At 50.2% G+C, this 20047-nt stretch overlaps 1 protein-coding gene across 1 annotated transcript in view; it reads left to right on the top strand.

Moving 5' to 3' along the window:
* The window catches only part of LOC147734874 (alpha-N-acetylgalactosamine-specific lectin-like), a 225839-nt gene that overhangs the window by 152186 nt on the left and 53606 nt on the right, over positions 1-20047 (top strand). Inside the window, exon 5 of the mRNA XM_086953087.1 lies at positions 9523-9637. Within this exon, the coding sequence (XP_086809213.1) occupies positions 9523-9637 (115 nt within the window). The remainder of the gene's footprint in view (positions 1-9522; positions 9638-20047) is intronic.

The following is a 20047-nucleotide window of genomic DNA, read 5'->3' as shown; positions in this document are numbered from 1 at the left end:
GGGGAAGAAGATGTTATCAGAAAAAATTCTTTATTGCAGAACTAATATTGCCATAAGGGGCTGGTGGGTGGGTCAAAATTGCTCCTTGTTCCGTCGAGGGCTCATGTGCAACGAGTGGGTGCAGCTTCCAAGCACAGGAACAAAAGGATGCTTCTTCGGATTCACGCTCTCTTTATTCCTCTTCGGGAGGGCGTGAACCCTCCGCCGGACACCTACTGGGCGTGGCCATCGATGTAGGTGTCTAGGACAACCCCTCTTGGGCGGGAAAAAAGGCGCGCCCCGGCTACGCCGCTTCGGGCATACCAGCCGTGACACGCCCCCCGCCCAAAATGGTTTCCTGGGAGGATCCGGGCCCCCAACCATACGTTCGGGGGGACCGAGTGGTCGCCCCTTTCCATATGGCCGGGATGCCTGTCACCCCCTCCCAACACAATCCCCAAGGATGGGAAGACGGACGCAGTTCTGAACTTTTGGAAGGCGGGAGGGAGTTACCCTCCCGGCCAAATTTATTAAAATATGAAACAAAATTAAAACATTAAATAAAAGTTTCATATCATGTACAATTTTCATTTATTACATTTCGATGAAGACATGCTCATTGGCTAACCTTGACAAATCTCTAATACAAAGGTTTTCCTAGCCGAGTCTAACATCCTGCAAATGCATACTTTCTAAATTAAAATTGTACATCCTAGCATTACGGGCCAACGGCAAGGTCGCAACCGGTGTCAGATCCCTACTACCAAAACTCTCGCCCTCACGGTGTGAGTGGCGGCCGCTCAGAGGACTGTACCCTCTGTGCCAACTCCAATTTCCCTTGTCTTGTTGGGGGCCCCCCATTTCAACTCGACGCCATCTTAAAGGTCGTCCGAGGACCCGTGTGAGGTGTCTGTAAGAAGGCAGCTTGGACTCCCCCTCCCACCCCACACTGTCTATCACATCCGCCGTCGCGGATATCCGGGCCCCGGGAAATTCTTAGGAGGGGCATATAGCCGCCTCCTCCGCTGGAAGGGGCCTATGGCCGTCTTCCCCTAGGGGACCCATACTTAGTGGGTGCCGCCTCCCCGTGGGAGGGGCCAATGGCCGCCTCCCCCCGGGCGCTCCCATCCATAGTGGGTGGCGCCCCCCTCTAGGGACCTTGAAATTACTGCTCACCGATCATGACCTTACCGCCACAGGCCGGATAGTTGACCGGCTATCCGGCCCCCGCATAAACTCCTCCTAAAGGTCATGCTTTCTTAAACCCCTTAGCCACTCTATGAAGTCTCCTATGAGTAAGACATTCCCCTCCCGGGACAAGTGAACCCCATCATCGAGATACCCCGAATACACCCATGCGGAATACTGTGCAACTGCGCCGAGCGAAACAACCTACCAATTTTGTTGTTGACCTTCTTCACTGAATGGTTCAGTGCTGACACCGAGAGGCCCCCCCACCACACCTTCCTGGGAATCATGTGGGACCATGCAATCGTGCACCCCGGGATTCTTCTTGCCAGCCAGCTAACGGTAGACAAAACTCGCTCGAGCAATACTCGCTTACCGAGTGTCACCATGTCATTGCCCCCCAGGTGTACTATGATTACAGATGGCGGTGACCTCTGCCGCCCTAAGAGTTCCTCGACAAAAGATTCAAAATGGTCAATACAGAGCCCACCCCTTCCGTGGAAGGTCACTCTGTACCCGTATTCCCCAGCTGTGTGAGTCGCGTCACCTGCTTTGAATACGTCCCCGGCCCGCCTAACGTATGAGTGGCCCACGACCCACACCACTCTCTCCTCAGCCGGTGATCTCTGACCGCTGGTCCCCTGGTGCCGGGTCGACTGCAAATTCCGCCCCGCATAACATGCTCGCGAAACTGTAAATCAAACAGAAGACAAGAAGCGTGAGTGCATGGAACTTGACTTCATAACATGTGCAACCGCACATACCTTTTAAAACAATTCGAGGACCATCGTCCTAACAGTTTCACCTCTTCGGCACTCTGACCCCTGGCTGTAGCCTCAGTAGCCGCCCCTATCCTGAAGGAGTGGGTCCCAAAATCGCACGGGTCCAAGCCCGCCGCTGCGATTGCCAATGCTAGCACCCTCTGAAACTGAAACCTCATCAGTGGGGTGGCATCAAAGTGTCTCAGCAGACTCCCACCCCATGTATCTGCCCTCAGCGCCAAATATTCCTCAATGCACTTTACCGGGCACATGGGGGACCCTCGCATGCGCTGGACAACAACACTGTCTCCCATAGCTCTCTGGTCAGTCTTGGACTTAGCTATCGTGACTACCATTGAATCACCCCTAATCAGGATGTGATCCCGACACAGACCTCCCTCCACATCTTTCTTATTCTTTGAGACCAGTTCGCTCCCCCGCATAGCCCCATGGAACGCTAATGCGAAAGCGGCCCGGAACAGAACTGCTTCGAAATGGGAGGAACATGTCGTGGGTAGTATCGACATAAGCAGGGACAATCTTTCTAACCCAATCGGGCGCCTCTCGTCTACTCTACGACCTTCAAGGCGTTCCCATCAACGAAGGGCTTTCTTTACCAAAAAGGAAGATGTCAAATCCTTGATGCCATGCACCTGCGCCATGAATGAAATGGCCGCCCGGTGCCTATTGGCCGTTGCTACTGATCGGCCTTCCCTGTGTAATGCTACCAGAAACTTTAGGAAGCAATCCTCCTGACCCCATTTCTGATCCCCTGCCGGACCCAAAAATGCACAATAGGAACGAAACGCTCCTTCGTATGCCTTCCTCGTCCTGGGGGCTAAGCTTGCTGCCACGAGGTCTTGTAATCCGGGGCACCGAGTAGCCAGAGTACTTCGGGGAATGGTGCCGCCGCTAGGTCCGCAGAAGGTAGATAACCCCTGAACGCCTGCATATGTGAACGAGAGAGTGCATCAGCAGCATGATTCAGTACACCCGGCACATGCTTCGCCCTGAACTGCACATTCAGTCTCATGCAAAGTAGTACAATTTCCTTCAACAATCTCAATATCCACTTGCAGCGTGCTGCCTGATTATTTATACATTCAACCACAGTCATATTGTCGGACCAAAATACCACAGAGCGGTCTCTGAACTCGTCCGGCCATGCCATCAGAGCCACAAAAATAGGGAATAGCTCGAGGAACCCAATGTTATTTGTGAGACCGCTGGTGTGCCACCACGTCGGCCATGTTTGCGCCGACCATCGATTACCAAAGATGGCGCCAAATCCCACGCTCCCCGCCGAGTCAGTCCACAAACCTAGCTCGTCCGAAGACGCTGGTGGCTTGTTCCATACCACTCGACCGTTGAAGTCCGCCAGAAATGCCAACCAGATGCGCATGTCCTGGCGAACCTCTGCAGACAGTCTCGTGCGGTGGTGTCCTTCCTTGAGACCAACCATAGCTTGTGCAATAGAGCGGGAAAAGGGGCGGGCCATTGGCATCACTCTCAGGGCAAAGTTAAGCTGACCCACTGCTTGTTGTAACTGATGCAGGGTCACTTTCTCCTTACTAAGGCACCGTTCCAGGGAAGCCCTGAATTTCGCTACTTTCCCTACTGGCAAACGGAAATATCCCTCCACAGAATCGAGTTCAATTCCCAGAAACTCCAGTGAAGTAGATGGTCCCACCGTCTTACCTGGTGCCAATGGCACTCCGAATTCCTTCATGAGGATGCAAAAATCCTGTAACGCCTGCGCACATTTTGTGTCGCCGGCTGCCCCCAAGAACAGAAAATCATCTAAGCAATGCATAACATGGCTATGCCCAGTGGCTTCGGTGAATGCCCATTCCAAAAAACAGCTGAATTTCTCAAAATAAGCACAAGAGATGGAGCAACCTATTGGCATACATCTATCCATGTAGTAACGTCCTTGGAACACAAAGCCTAACAGATGCTGATCCCGTGGGTGTACCAGGAGCAACCGGAACGCCGACTCGATATCTGACTTCGCCATCAGCGCTCCAGGCCCCAGGCGATTCAACATGGTGACGGCATCATCGAAGGATGCGTACCGCACCGAACAAACTCCCGGGTCAACCGCATCGTTCACCGAGAGACCCTTCGGAGCCGACAAGTTATGGATCAGCCTAAATTCCCCTGGGTCTTTCTTGGGGACTACTCCTAACGGGGAACAGATGAAATTTGTTACTGGCGGGTGCCCATATGGGCCGGCAACCCGGCCCAGGGAAACCTCTTTTGCAATCTTCCTCTCCACCACCGCTGGATTATGCTGAGCTGATAGTTGGTTTCTACAAAGTGGTTCCCCACGAAAATCCCCCGCCGGGATGTGGAAACCATATAAGAATCCATCTCTCAACACCCCAGCGGAGACATGATCAGGGTATTTGTTTAGCCAGGGGATCATTGCCATGACATCAACGGGGGTAGGTAACGGTACACAGTGGTCCACCTCAGTCTTGTTTGGACCCTCCTCTACCTCCCGACCCGCCATTCTTGGATCTGCATGAACTCTCCGGGTGCGAGGAATTCCCACAACCCGCACACGCATGTCTGAACTTACATGTCCCTTGTGGTCTGGTGCAGTTGCCCCTGTTAAAGCTCCAACAGACCCCTTTCTTTCTCCCATTCCCACCAGTCTTTGCTTGGTGGTCGCCACCGGCGCCCGCTCGAAAGGGCACCTCGGGCTGTTGGCGGGAAAACCCCGACCCATTCCCGCCTGGCGAGGACGTCTTCGTCGCGCCCGGCAGGAGCTGCTTCTGCAAGAAATCGAGTCGAGACAATCCCACGTCAGAGATGAATCGTACTCTTTGGCCTTACGGAATTTCATATCGTAACCCATCCATTCATTCCCCTCATACGTTTCATAAAAATCCATTATTTGTGCCTGATAGCAAGACAATTCAGGCAAAACCTCGGGCTTACGTTCCCCAATAATTGCAGTAAACATCGCAAAGGCCTTGGCCCAATTTGTGATTGTCTCATCCACCCTGAATCCCGCCATCTTGGCTCGCCAGACACTCGGGTGCCACAAATCTTTCTGCGTCTTAGCATACTCCATCTCGCGATGGTCAGTCAGCAGAGAAAACATATTTACATACTTGTCAGCCCATATCAATTCTTTCGTGGCCAACGGGATATGTTGAACCACTCTCTCCCGTCTTGAGGGCAAAGAGCCCCCCCCGCAAATGGCAATGCCTGCTTGGCTCGGTTGACGTTCCCGCTGTTTTTTCTACGCCAGCTGCCGATCCTTCCGGGGTCACCTGTGGGGGGACAAGAGGGAGATTCGCCTTTGCGGCATCTCGCGACTGCCGCAACTGCTGCATTAGTAACCTGGCCTCTTCAGCCGTGTCTCCAGGTGCCGTAGCACCCCCTGTTTTTCGGCCGAGCCATGCGGCCAACTGGGCGGCCAATTAAGGAGGCATGTCCTCCTCGTTGGCGGGCGTAATCACAACCGGAATGGGCTGACCCGCGTCCGGGATTGGTACCGGGGCCTCGACTGGAATGGCGGGGCTCGCCGGGGGTACCTCGGGGATCGGAACCACCCCCCCCTGCCGCCCTATTCCTGACCCGTTTCCCCCTACCCTCGGGGGCAACTCCCGGCAATGCCAGGCCTATTACCTTCTTTGGTTTACCCGGATTGTTCATCGCAGCCATCTGCTTCTTCATGTTCGCATGCGAAGCATCTGGACAGTCTCGGACTTCTTTCCTGCCTTCTTGCCAGGCATTGTTATCGAATATTCGATCCAAGTTGATCAACACGGTCCTGGATCCTTATCCTCGAAGTCGCTGAAAGAGAAACACAAGAATTACAAGTTCTCAAAAGTGCTCCTTGTTCCGTCGAGGGCTCACGTGCAACGAGTGGGTGCAGCTTCCAAGCACAGGAACAAGAGGATGCTTCTTCGGATTCCCGCTCTCTTTATTCCTCTTCGGGAGGGCGTGAACCCTCCGCCGGACGCCTACTGGGCGTGGCCATCGATGTAGGTGTCTAGGACAACCCCTCTTGGGCGGGAAAAAAGGCGCGCCCCGGTTACGCCGCTTCGGGCATACCAGCCGTGACACGCCCCCCGCCCAAAATGGTTTCCCGGGAGGATCCGGGCCCCCAACCATACGTTCGGGGGGACCGAGTGGTCGCCCCTTTCCATTCTTACCCCAGCACACATTCTTCAATTTGCAGAAACCTGCGGCTCTTGTTTCGCACTGAAAACGCGTCTTCCTCTTTGCAGAAACCTGTCGGGCTCCTGTCTCGCCCTGAAACGCATCTTCTTTGCAGAAACCTGCCGGGCTCCTGTCTCGCCCTGAAACGCTGATTCGTTATTAGGCTTGTGAGTCCTTGTCTTCATTTGTATCCTCCCTTGAGGATTGGCCCTTTTACTTCATTTGTTACACTGTAGGTTTTATTTAGTCTGTAAGCACTATTTTCTTTAATGGTTTCTCCTACTGCAGGCACAACATACTTTCCTGCAACGGGGCAACTTTGCTTGCACTTTTTCATCTAAATGTTTTTGCAGCATAACACACTATTCTAGCGGCAGCACGCTTTTTTTTTATATAATAAATCCACTGCAAATAATAAAAAAAACATTGTTAGTTAAAACGCCACCAGCTCTAACTTTAAGAAATGCGAGACCTATTGCATTGCAAATGCTTGCTTATTTGTAGCCTTTACCACACATCCCTTTACTACGTATTTCGTAGTAAAGGTATGCGTGGTAAAGGCTGTAATTGTAACCACACATGCTTTGTAATGCATGCATGAATAAGTTATGCATGGAAACGGCCGCGTTGTAGTGGTCTTTACCTGTTCAGGCATCATGAACCTCTCCAAACCCGAGGAGTACTTTTCAGCAACCCGACCTCGGTTCTAAGCTGGCATGTCAGCATATTGAGGACATGGAATACAGACATGCCAAAGTTTGGACTAACAGAATATTATGAAGGTAAATTAAGTATATGTATGTATGTATGTCAAGATAGATATTGTAAAGGTACTTATATATGACGTTAAGTATAGTTATCCTCTACTGACCGTTATGATATTCTGGAGCGGACAGTTTGGCGCGTACATTTTTAAATCTCAATATTCTGGTAGATTTCTGACACAACTCAGCTCAGCAGGACTTCTTTCCATACCAAGCACCATCTCTCTGGCACTTAGTGCTTGGTCTTCCCAGGGGCGTAGCTAGAGCTTGTGGCGCCCGGGGCTATCCTTCAGATTGGCGCCCCTGGGGGGGGGGGGGGGAGTGGGGAAAAAGAACAGCGAGCACTTGAAAGAGGGCCGAGAGACAGATAGTATCGCCGCTAAATGTTAACTTAATCCAGTGGTTCTACAGCCTAACCGCAGGTCCTTGCTCTTTTTGGTGTTCATTCTTAGTGGAACTACGTGACCTGCTTTCTAGAGGTCCATAGCTGTCATTTTAATTAGAGTCAGCTGCAACAAGCATTTGCAGCAGTGTTAGATGTTCTGATAGTTTCTCGTTGCTCAAATGGGTCTAATTTCTGATATTTAGGTTTCCTCATCTTTATTGCTTGATTTTAGCTTGCAAGAAAGTGTTACTCATAGTGGTTGAAATGTCACTCATAACCACACTGAAATTATGAACATGTCACACATAGCAATCTGAAACCTTGGCATCTATGGATGGCACATGTCATGCAGCAATTTGCTGACTGCCTAACTTGGAAGCAACTCTCAAATTATGCCGATCCGCAGCCAGAATACCTGTGGATATTAAAGTGCGCCCTATGGCGGGGCTCACAGTCGGCCTGCTCCAAGGCACACTGCATAGAACAGGACGGGCAGACAGATTGTGCATACAACAGTCTGTGCATCAAGCCTCCTCTTCATATAATGAGGCAATGGGTATTGGCAGTTGTGTGGGGAATAACAATGCAAGACACAATTAACGTGGACACTACTCAATCATAGAGGCAAGTAACAACACTGCTCTCTGGTGATTGCAGCGCAAGCACATGCTGTAGCCAGCGAGTGAGGTGACCTATGATTTAGCCAAAGTAGACCTGTCCTGGAGGCAGTAATACCTGCATGCTGTAAGGCCCCTGTGAGTACGTAGTCTCCGTGTCTACTGATATGCTCCGTGACTCACAAGAAGAAAACTTAAAAAGTGCTGCTACTCCGTACTGGTGAGTACCCGCCCATTTGATACACTGTGCCATGTCCAAGGGCAAGGCCAGAACCTGCAACACACTCCTTCTACACCTGGAAGCATTTCCATTCGGTGCTGTGTACTTTCACTAACCTCATCACCAAAAGTGACGTGCATCTAGTTATTTTCGGAAGTGCCAAAATCAAAACCAGTGTACAATCAATGGAGAAAACATAAAACGTACTTGTTTTTGCTTCAACCGCCCAAAGATCAGCACACACCACCACAAGAGTCGAGAGTCAATGTCTCTCTAACACGATCTGCCCCAGCCCGGGCAGACACCCGAGGTCCAACCGACTCACTTAGAGCGACAAGTGAAACAAGTGACTCGCTCCTGTCATAAACTGGGAATAAGTTCTATTTCATGTTAATCCCTGGAGGCATGCACACACCACCACGTGCGTTTCCATTTCAGCATGGTTCACTGCCGCAGGCGGGCTCCGAAGTATAGTTTGCAAAATAAATTGCAGGGCCCAGCCATCATTGGTAGCACATTTGCGCGCTACCTTATTGAGGTCCTGGGTGGTGCGGTTCTTCCCCCAGCTCGAGCTTGCCGCTCTCTCGTGTACTTGTGGGCTGAGCTGAGTCTCCTGGCAGTCCCCATAGCTCCGTTTGGATTTTCTGGCTGCGGGCCTCTCTTCCCGTCACAGCCCACCCTCAGCACCATAGACCGTGGGTGCCGGCCGCGACAACACCAGATCACTCATTCCTCACACCGACAGGCAAAAAAAAAACTTATGCTGGTGCCAGTGCGTGCAGTGCGGTGGGAGGTACACACACTGGTCATTGGCCAATCAGGGGGTACGCCGCGGTGGCAGCAATTGGCAGCAGTAGTGAGCACTTTCAAAAGGAAATGGGACAGCGCGTGTGGCACCAGTGGCCCGTTGCAGCGGCCCTTATAATTTATATGGTTACACTGACACTACTGTAATGTCAGTGAGTGTCCCCATATAAATTATAAAGGCCGCTGCAACAGGCCACCAGTGACGTGCGGCCGCCCTACAAATAGTGCGCCTGGGGCAGACCGCCCCCCGCACCTCCCTAGCTATGCGGTTGGGTCTTCCTCTCTCTTCGGACTGTTAACACACAGTTAGCTTGTAACCTCTTCTGTAAGGATGGAATGTTAAAATCAGGGTCATTGCCCAGAGGCTTTGTTGAAAAGGATAGTGAACTTAAGAAATAGGCTTATCATGAAACAAAATGCAATTAAACATATACAATGTATTTATGGCATAAACAGGCTTATATGAATATTTGAAACTTCTCTGTCTAAGTTGCTTACTCAACTTGTTGAGTTTACTGGAATATATTACAAACAAGCTTGTGTTAACTTGTGCAGTTCACTATTATACGTCTTTGGCTACAATATTTTGATTTACCACTGTGAGTTTTTTTGTTCCTTGAAGGAGGGACAGTATATGAATTCCGATGGATCTAAAATTACAATGCTGCCATTTGGTAAAGGGCAACCTGACAATCTTAACAACGAAGACTTCATCGGCTCCTGGTACATAGAGAATGGTAAGCAGGTTCCTATTATAATTTCCAAATTCATAGGTGGACAAGGCCTGGATTTAAGATTTGAACGCTCTAAAAGATAATTCAATCAACTAACTATTTAGTGTTATAAGTTTAAATAAAATATGGTTTAGATTTAAGGACATCAGGCTGATTTTGCTGAAGAAATTTAAAGATGTAAATTGAGTTTGTCTGTTGCCTAGGGCTTCTCAAAAATCAAGTTTTGTGATCCAAGATTTTTTTTTAAGTGAAATGTTAATAGAGGCAACACATTATTCATGATAAAAGGCTGATCTGATTTAATTTGCAATATTGCTTGCATGACATCAAAATACCTAATCAGCGTAGTGGTCAAATTCAAATCAGAAAGTTCACACCAGCCTACAAATAATCACATTAATTATTTATTTAACTATCTTAGACCTGACCCTCTCTCAAGGGTCACTCCAAACTTTTTGCCTTCACTCCCTTCCTTTGCTGAACCCCCCTTTTTTAGGGCTTTCAGAACTCTGTGCACCTTAACACTCCTAACCAGTGCTAAGGTTATTGTGGTCTCTACTTAAAACGTAGTCCAATTGGCAGATACCTAATTGGTACATTTAATGTACTTGTATATGGTACTACATGTACCAGCGCTTGTATATTAAATGCTACTAGTGAACCGCAGCACGCATTGTGTCAGCCAATAAAGAAACACTTTAAAACATGTCTCAGGCATCCCACTGCAGCCTATTGTGAAGTTTTGAAACTGCCATATCGACCTAGCAAAATAAACCTTTTGCTAGGCCTAAACCTTCTCTTTTTAATACTTATAAGGCATTCCTAAGGTAGGTGCTAAAGGTTCATAGGGCAGGGGGCATTGTATTTATAAAGAAGGACCTGTTTTTCACTGCTGTAAGGCCTGTTTATCTCTTTGACTATCAGTAGGTTAAATTCATCGCCACACCTCGGGCCAGCTTTAGTCTTGGGGGCGCCTGGTGCAACAGTCTTTTTTGCCGCCCCCTACATGACCTTCTCCTCGGATTCACTCAGTACAATCCGGCAAAAGTGCCTCTGATCTCTGCATAGCTCTTCACTCACTCAGGTTTCATTTGTCTTGAAGCACTGGTAAACAGTGGCTTTACCGGTCCACTCAGCTATCAACATAAAATAATAATAAAATCAATCAGCATTTGTACAGCGCAGAACTGTGGGTGTATCTGGGAACTGTGGGTGTGATATCTCAGTCAAAAAGCCAGGTCTTGAGTTTCTTTCTGCTGTTCGAAGGGCAGGTCATTCCAGATCTTGTCAGCGATGTAGGAGGAGAGGTCTCTGCTTCAGCTCTGCCGGATGTGGGGTGTGTACGCAAGGGCAAGTGAGGAGGATCTCCGGTGTCTTCCAGGTATATAGAAGTTCAGTAGATAGTTGATATAAGACTATCCTTGATCATTTAAATCCTTGTAGGCATGTGTGTGTGAGGATCTTGAACTGGCATCTCTTCTGAAAGGGGACCCAGAGGTGGCTTCTGAGGTGGGGGGTGATTTGTGTCCATTTGGAGAGGTCCAGTTTAAGTCTGTCTGTGGCATTTTGTATTGTCTGGGGTCTTGTGAGGTGCAGGGTGAAGATTTTGGCATAGAGAGCATTGCAGAACTCAAGGTTAGAGGTGCTGAGGGCTTGAGTGACGTTCTCTCTTGTGTTGACTGAGATACATCTGAAGATTCTGTGGAGCATGGGAAGGATGTGGAAGCAGGAGGAGGCGACTGTGTTGACTCGTCATTTCATAGTCAGTTCGCCATCAAGGATGATGCCTAGATTGCGGACCTGGTTGGTTGGTGTGGGTGTTGATCTGAGCTCTGCTGGCCATCAGCTGTGGTGCAAGATGGAGGTGTTATTTCTGAAGATCAGTACTTCTGTCTTGTCGAAGTGGAGTTAAAGGCAGTGTCTCTCATCCAGCTGACTACGTTGGTCATGGCGTTGCAGACGTTGGAGGGGTCTTCGGTGAGTGAGAGGATAAGTTTGGTGCTCTCTGTGAAGGAAATTACGTTGAGGCCATGAGATCTGACGATGTCTGTGAGGGGGGCCATGTAGGTGTTGAACAAGGTGGGGCTGAGGGATTATCCTTGGGGTATGCTGCATATCATTTACTTTGGTTTGGAGGTGAAGGGAGGCAGCCAGATGCTCTGAGTGGGTCCTGTAATGAAATAGGCGATCCAATTGAGGGCATTTTGCTGTATGCCGATATTGTAGAGCCTATTGATGAGGGTGTGATGGGAGATGGTGTCAAACGCAGCAGAGAGGTCAACGCGGATCAGGACCACAGTCTTGAGGATTCTGATGTCATCTCTGGTAGTGATCCGCACTGTCTCGGTGCTGTGGTTGATCCGAAACCTAGGACTGGGAGATGACCAGTAGGTAATTTTGCTCCAGGTATTCAGTGAGCTGTTGGTTTTCTCGAGTACTTTGTCCAGGTTAGGAAGCAGGGAGATTGGTCGACAATTTTTGATTTCTCTGGGATTGGTGGAGGGTTTCTTTAGGAGGGGTCTGACCTCTGCATGTTTACATCTGTCTGAGAAGGCTGCTGTAAAGTTGAGGTGTTGATGATGCAGGTGAATTCAGCACTGATGGGATTGGTTCTGAGGCCGAAGATACGGTGGGGGCTAAGGTCGGTAGGTGCTCAGGAGTGGAAGGATGACATGATGGTTGTGGTGGTCTGGGTGGTGATCATTCAGCTGTTGTGCACTGGTGGGTTGAGGCTGTTGAGGTTGAGAATGATGGCCTACGGAATGAAGTTGTTGTAGATGGTGACAATCTTGCTGAGAAAGTAGTCCTAGTGGGTACTCCAGAGTTCTTGGGAGGAGTGGAATGGGTTCTTCGAGTTCTTTCATGTGGTTGACTGCTGTATTGATGCAGGCTGTGTGTGCTGCAATCTTGGCTTCTTTGATGTGCAGATGGCAGTTGTTGAGGGCTGCTTTGTGAGCTGCTCTGTTGGAGGGGTTCCTTGTGTCGTGCCACCATTTTGGTAGTATTTGGGCTTAGTGATTCTAAGCTCTTGAGTGTATCAGCTGCCTTGTTTTGTTGATTTTTAGCTGGTTTCTTTGGGGTGACTTGATCAGCGCAATTTGTGGTCTGTGCAGAGAACGGTCTGGTCGATGTCTGATGAAGCTTTGGGTTGGGTGGTGCTGAGTGCCTGTGTCCACTGGGTATTCAAAGCTGTTTTCACTGTGCAGGTCACAATAGATTCTCCATGAACAGACCACACAGTCAACAATGGGCACAGAGTGGATTTAGAATGTTTAGGTTTTATGTACCTTTCTTGAATACATTTTTAATAGCAGTGGACAATGGTAAGGGTGCATGAATTTAGTCAACTTGTTTGCTGGAGCATTTATGGGTTAACTACATTAACCACATCATTTACCACATAATTTGCAGATTTCACAGGAGAAGTTGTGTCTACCCCAAAAGAATACAAATAATACTGACTGACAATGTGCAGTTCTGTTAATCTGGCAATGGATGCATTTATCCATGAAATTGAAATCTTGTCCTTATTACCAGATTCACCCATTGTGAACTTTACATCAACTCTGACTCGTAAATATGTAGTGAAGCAGGCCGTCAGACAATGGCCCGGGATTGCTGATTGATAGGTCACAGGTGGGAGGGTGCATAGCTGGCAGGCTAATGCTCAGACAGGAAACTCTTGATCAATCCCACAGATAGGCGCAGCAACATTACAAAGTGTCAAGGGAGAATGCCCCCAATAAAGCACACAAGGCTGGAAGGGGTACGCGCATTCCTACAAACACTATTAAAGTCAGATGACACATGAGTTAGGAACACATAGCCAATCAGGACCTAGCACACATAGTGATCAAGCGCTCCCATGCTGGACATCTGGACTCCTTCACCCCAGGCCACATTGTGTCCATAACAGGTAGAGACCCACCTGTGGTAACCATTAGATAATTAATTTATGACCACAAAAACAGCAACCGACATTGCTCACCATATATGACATGCCGGAAACTTTTCCAACTGTTCACATTTTGTATAAAAGAAGGTTCTGCGATCCAGAATGTCCTGTTGCACTGGCGAACTGCACACACTTCCACGTTCCAGGGCTGGCTCCATCGTTTATGGCATGTGTTGGGCATGGAGAAGCTTTCTCTAACATTGGCGGGAGAGGGTGCTAAATCCTCTGAGCTGTGGTAACCCTTCTTGTCTTTGCTAGCCTTGGAGTTCCGAGAAGTTACTTGTCCTCGCTATCTGCGATCATTGCGTCTATCCGAGGGGGACCAGTCGAGGAAGGGTTGAGGAGGCAGAGCCTCTGAGGAAGGGGGAGAGTGGACTTGGAACTTGGGAGGTGTATGGGTCGAGGGGGATTTGGGGGGGTGTGGCGGGGATGTTGGGTGTTTTTTGTTTTCTTTGTTATTGGTTAAAACTGTTGGCATCTACAGTGCGCCTGTTTTTGCAACAGGCTCTATAACATACCCTGGCTCTGTTTTATGGCCTGAGCTTTCTACTCTATAAAGAAATACGGGGTTGGGGCCATTGCTGTTTATGTATGTATCGTGACATGTCAATTAAGAGATTTAATACTAAGGGAAGGACAAAGAAAAAATGTAAATTGAGACAGTCCTTATACTCTGTGCCTGTAACTGTTCTTCCTGACTAAGGGGGCGATTAGTATCGTGGACGGACTTGAGTCCGTCTGCGACCCCTGAGGAGGAGGGAACGTCCGCAGGGGCTGCGGCGTTCCCTCCGAGCAGATTAGGATGTGACCGCCAGGGTGGCGGTCACATCCTCTATCTTTAACATTGCGGCGGGTGCAGCTTCAAGCTGCACCCGCCGCAAGGTTAACAAGCATTGGAAATGCAATAGGTCTCGCAGCATTAGAGTTAGTGCTTTTAGAATTGTTTATGGTTCTTTGTGTAAATCTTTAGCATTTTTGTTTCCTGTAGCCAATGCTAAAGAATTAAAAAAAAAAGCCATAAACATTTCTAAAAGCTCTAACTCAAATGCTCCGAGACCTATTGCACTGTGTGAGGGTGAGGGGTTAAGGGTGAGTGAGGGTGAGTGAGGGTGAAGGTGGGTGAGGGTGAGTGAGGGTGAGTGAGGGGTTGAGGGTGAGTGAGGGTGAGGGGTTGAGGGTGCGTGAGAGTGAGGGTGAGTGAGGGTGAGTGAGGGTGAGTGAGGGTGAGTGAGGGTGAGTGAGGGTGAGAGTGAGTGAGGGTGAGGGTGAGTGAGGGTGAGGGTGAGTGAGGGTGAGGGTGGGTGAGGGTGAGGGTGAGTGAGGGTGAGGGTGAGTGAGGGTGAGTGAGGGTGAGGGTGAGGGTGAGGGTGAGGGTGAGTGAGGGTGAGTGAGGGTGAGGGGTTGATGTTGAGGGGTTGAGGGTGAGAGGGTGAGTGAGGGGTTGAGGGTGAGTGAGGGTGAGGGTGAGTTAGGGTGAGGGGTTGAGGGTGAGTGAGGGTGAGGGGTTGAGGGTGAGTGAGGATGAGTGAGGGTGAGTGAGGGGTTGAGGGTGAGTGAGGGTGAGTGAGGGGTTGAGGGTGAGTGAGGGTGAGTGAGGGTGAGTGAGGGTGAGTGAGGGTGAGGGTGAGGGGTTGAGGGTGAGTGAGGGTGGGTGAGGGTGAGTGAGGGTGAGGGGTTGAGGGTGAGTGAGGGTGAGGGGTTGAGGTTGAGGGTGAGGTGTTGAGGGTGAGTGATGGTGAGGGTGAGTGAGGGTGAGGGTGAGTGAGGTGTTGAGGGTGAGTGAGGGTGAGTGAGGGTGAGGGGTTTTGGGTGAGTGAGGGGGAGTAGTTGAGACTGAGTGAGGGTGAGTGAGAGTGAGGGTGAGTGAGGGGTTGAGGGTGAGGGGTTGAGGGTGAGTGAGTGAAGGTGAGGGGTTGAGGGTGAGTGAGGGTGAGTGAGGGTGAGGGGTTGAGGGTGAGTGAGGATGAGTGAGAGTGAGGGTGAGTGAGGGGTTGAGGGTGAGGGGTTGAGGGTGAGTGAGGGTTTGAGGGTGAGGGGTTGAGGGTGAGTGAGGGTGAGTGAGGGTGAGGGTGAGGGTGAGGGGTTGAGGGGGAGGGGTCGAGGGGGAGGAGTTGAGGGTGAGTGAGGGTGAGTGAGTGAGGTTGAGGGTGAGTGAGTGAGGGTGAGGGGTTGGGGGTGGGTGAGTGAGGGTGAGGGTTTGAGGGTGAGGGGTTGAGGGTGAGTGAGTGAGTGAGGGTGAGGGGTTGAGGGTGAGTGAGGGTGAGGGGTTGAGGGTGAGTGAGGTTGAGGGTGGTTGAGTGAGGATGAGTGAGAGTGAGGGTGAGTGAGGGGTTGAGGGTGAGTGAGGGGTTGAGGGTGAGTGAGGGTGAGGGGTTGAGGGGGAGGGGTTGAGGGTGAGGGGTTGAGGGTGAGTGAGGGTGAGGGGTTGAGGGTGAGTGAGGGTGAGGGCGAGTGAGGGTGAGGGGTTGAGGGTGAGGGGTTGAGGGTGAGGGGTTGAGGGTGAGGGGTTGAGGGTGAGTGAGGGTGAGTGAGGGTGAGTGAGGGGGAGGGGTTGAGGGTGAGTGAGGGTGAGGGGTTGAGGGTGAGTGAGGGTGAGGGGTTGAGGGTGAGTGAGGGTGAGGGGTTGAGGGTGAGTGAGGGTGAGGGGTTGAGGGGGAGGGGTTGAGGGTGAGTGAGGGTGAGGGGTTGAGGGTGAGGGGTTGAGGGTGAGTGAGGGTGAGGGCGAGTGAGGGTGAGGGGTTGAGGGTGAGGGGTTGAGGGTGAGGGGTTGAGGGTGAGTGAGTGAGGGTGAGTGAGGGTGAGTGAGGGTGAGTGAGGGTGAGTGAGGGTGAGGGGTTGAGGGGGAGGGGTTGAGGGTGAGGGGTTGAGGGTGAGTGAGGGTGAGGGGTTGAGGGTGAGGGGTTGAGGGTGAGTGAGGGGTTGAGGGTGAGTGAGGGTGAGGGGTTGAGGGTGAGTGAGGGTGAGTATGGGTGAGGGTGAGGCTGAGGGGTTGAGGGTGAGTGAGAGTGAGTGAGTGAGGGGTTGAGGGTGAGGGGGTGAGGGGTTGAGGGTGAGTGAGGGTGAGTTTGAGGGGTTGAGGGTGAGTGAGGGTGAGGGTGAGTGAGGGTGAGGGGTTGAGGGTGAGGGGTTGAGGGTGAGTGAGGGGCGGATGTGTGGCGACACAACAACAAAGAAGCAGCGAAAACAAAGCAACATATGGCTGGGGAGTTGCAAAGACCGTAAATGAATTATAAAGGGAGGTGAGATAATGAGAGCACGTGCCCAGTCCCCTTGAAGGGGAGGGGGCAATGGCGGGCGCGAGGCAGAGACTGCTGGCTCCTTGACATATTAAGCATGAAATTCCCTCCTTTGCCACTATAGAGAAGAAATAATGAGTGAAAACATTAAGCAGCTCTCTCAACCAGAATACAAATCTCGGTAGCGAAATTCGGAATCATGGCAATATTATAGGGCGCCTAGCGGTTTTGCTAGCACTTTAAGGTAAGGAATTTAAAGACACCATGGCAATAACTTTTAAACCATTAAAGTTTGGAGTGCAAAGCAAACTCACCACCGTTACGCTTGCGAGGAACGAAACTTTAAATCAAACAACATCCCCTTAATTGGTGAAGGAGGATCCTGTTCCGGGAACCGGTCAGATATATTCATTTATGTGAATGTAATCTGGCCCCACAATTACTGCAGTTGCGAACCAATAATAATATAGTCTCCCTTTTAAATTGAGCTCTGGAATGTGATGGCAATTTTGAAACAAAATGAATAAAATATAAAAGGCCAAAACACGAAAGAAAAGTGTAAACCCAGATAAAGAACAGAGCTAGGAATTAGTGTAATCAAATCACTACTCGTAGCAAAAGAGTATTTCAAGACCACTCAATGATAATCTTTTCATGAAACATCAGGGGTATTACAAGAATCACCTTAACTTCAGAAGCACTGAACCACATATCATATATAATTATATAATCTGCTTCCAAGAAACCTAGGCCACAAGCAATAGCTCATTAGTGGGCTATAGCGAACATTTCAAACCTGCTCTCAAACAACGTTGAAAAGGGCATGCAGTAGAAGGTTTATCACTGTGATTAATAACATACCAAGCAATCTGTGAGACTGAAGGATGACCTGGATTCGTAGCCTTATAATCAATTTAGACTTCAGTCAAAATTACGGTTATATCTTTAAAAGTATGATTATTTTAAATATATAGTGAAACTCAAAACTCAAACGAAAAAGTGGCATATTCAAGCCTGGCCCTGCTGTCCCCTGGAGCAGATTGGATCAGTCTGCAAAGACCAGGGTCTGAGGTGAGGGGGAACCGACCAGTGGTGGTGATTTCGCTTCCGTGAGGCTGCACGTAGGCTCTGAGGTGGGTACGGCGACCGGGGCCTCGTCGTGTTGGATGCCACTCATGTTAGGACAACGCGGAAGCCACAGATCCTTCTGCCCTGGAAGCTGCACCCCCTCTGTGAGCAGAGACCAGTGCGGAAACCAAATGGCTGGGGGCAGGCTGCCTTGGAGGCCCTTGGACGCAGTCTTCAGGGATCGCTTCCTTGTCTTACCCTCAGTGGTGGGAGACTCTGCGTTCTAGCAGTGCAGGAAGAGCGGAGCTGCTGAGAGATGCTGGGACTGGTGCTGGGAAACATTTGTGCAGAGCAAGGCTGGCCCATGATGTCCGGGGGCGAGGCGATCCACAGGATGTGACAATCTACTCCTAGCACCGTGCATCGCCTAAAAAACGAGGAAAAAGAATACAGGAAGGGAATACCTGAAAGGAGAGAGACAAACGGAAACAAGCCTTTCACCGTAACACGGCGGGCAGGGGAGGGGGCGGGCAGGGGGGGGGGCGGAGAGGGGAGAGGTGCGACACGGCAGGCAGGCAGGGGAGGAGAGTAGGAGGAGGAGGGGGGAGGAGAGTAGGTGAGGCACGGCCTAGCGGCAGGCAGGCAGGGGAGGAGAGGAGGAGGGGGGAGGAGAGTAGGGGAGGCACGGCCTAGCGGCCGTGCAATCAAGTAGTGAGGGGGCGGAGCTGGGGGAGGCTGTGGAAGAGAGTAGGCAAGGCGACACGGCGGGAGGGGGCGGAGCGGGTAAACAAAGACGGACATGCACGCGCCCGTGACTTTTAAGGTCAATGCGCATGCGAATAAGCTTAATGCGCATGCGCATTGACCTTAAAAGTCACGGGCACTGCAAGGAATCGCCACGATTCCTTGCAGTGTGGATAAAGAGTGGATAACTCGCAATACTCTCGCCTTGCTCGATGCGCATGCGCATCGACAGGCGAGACCTAAAAATGCATGCATAGCATTTGCAGGCACAAAGCGGCAGGCACCGCGCAGTGCCTGCTGCTTTGTGCATGCAAATGCAGGGGGGTACCATAGGTACCCCCCATGTGCACCCCCCACCTCCCCTTCACACAGGGGGCCGGCAACGGGCCCCCAAAGTGAAAGTCCGTATGCTTTTCCACGGCGGAAAAGCCGCAGCGGAAAAGCATGTCTTTCCCACCATCCTAATATGGCTGCCGGTGTCTGCTAGACACCGCCACCATATTAGGGCTTTTCCGCCGCGGTCGTAAGGCAACGGCGGCGGAAAAGCGGAGGACGGTCTTCCTGACCCCCCAGCCATCCTAATCTGGCGGGGGGTCTTTGAAGGCTCCGCAGCGGTTTTTCCGCATCCTCAGGGCCGGCAGGCACTTCCGCCGGCCCGGAGGATGCGGAAAAATCGCAATCCTAATGACCCCCTTAATGTTTAATTAAACAAACTGTTCTTGGTTTGCCAAACGGCTCTTGTCTTCAGTTTTTAAGGGAATTCAAAATGAAGCAACATTTCAATTAGCATTTTTTAACCCAAAATGTAGATTTCTCTGCTATATAATTTGGTCAGCCATGCCACATATGCCTACTAGCCATGACAATGTTAAAGCTCTGCAGAGTGCTGTTGTTATAATGATGAAATATGTATTTTACAGGCAGCTGTGAAATGTTTCACAGTTATCTGCTAAATATAAGTTTTATATCAGTGCATTTTATGCAGTTAAAGCACCAAGGCGTATATATTTATGTCATGGTGGTATAAATCAATATAGCCTTTGCAACATGGTATTTGGAGAAACTGCACTAATAAACGTGCAATCACTTGTTTTTTATTGCACCGCAAACAACAAATTTGACTTAGTTTTCACAGAACAGCAAACTGACACAAAAAGATCACTAATTACTGCCTACAGATTGCAGGTAACAATAACTTTACCCGTGGAAACAATTCCACTATAGTCACAGGATCTCTTCAATGTGATGTTACAAGTGTAATATATAATTTACTACAATTATTGAGGAGGGGGCAATATGACTCACTCGAGACTTTGGCTTTCCAAAAATCAATCTATCTATCTAGTTTGACCACACTCCCAGAGCTGTTATGAGGACCCAGAAACCCCATCCTTTGGGGCTGCATCATAA

The sequence above is a fragment of the Lissotriton vulgaris genome, chromosome 1_2 (assembly GCF_964263255.1).
Source record: "Lissotriton vulgaris chromosome 1_2, aLisVul1.2, whole genome shotgun sequence".
NCBI lineage: Eukaryota > Metazoa > Chordata > Amphibia > Caudata > Salamandridae > Lissotriton > Lissotriton vulgaris.
The sequence above is the reverse complement of the archived record's forward strand: the minus strand, read 5'-3'. Positions and strand labels throughout refer to the sequence as shown.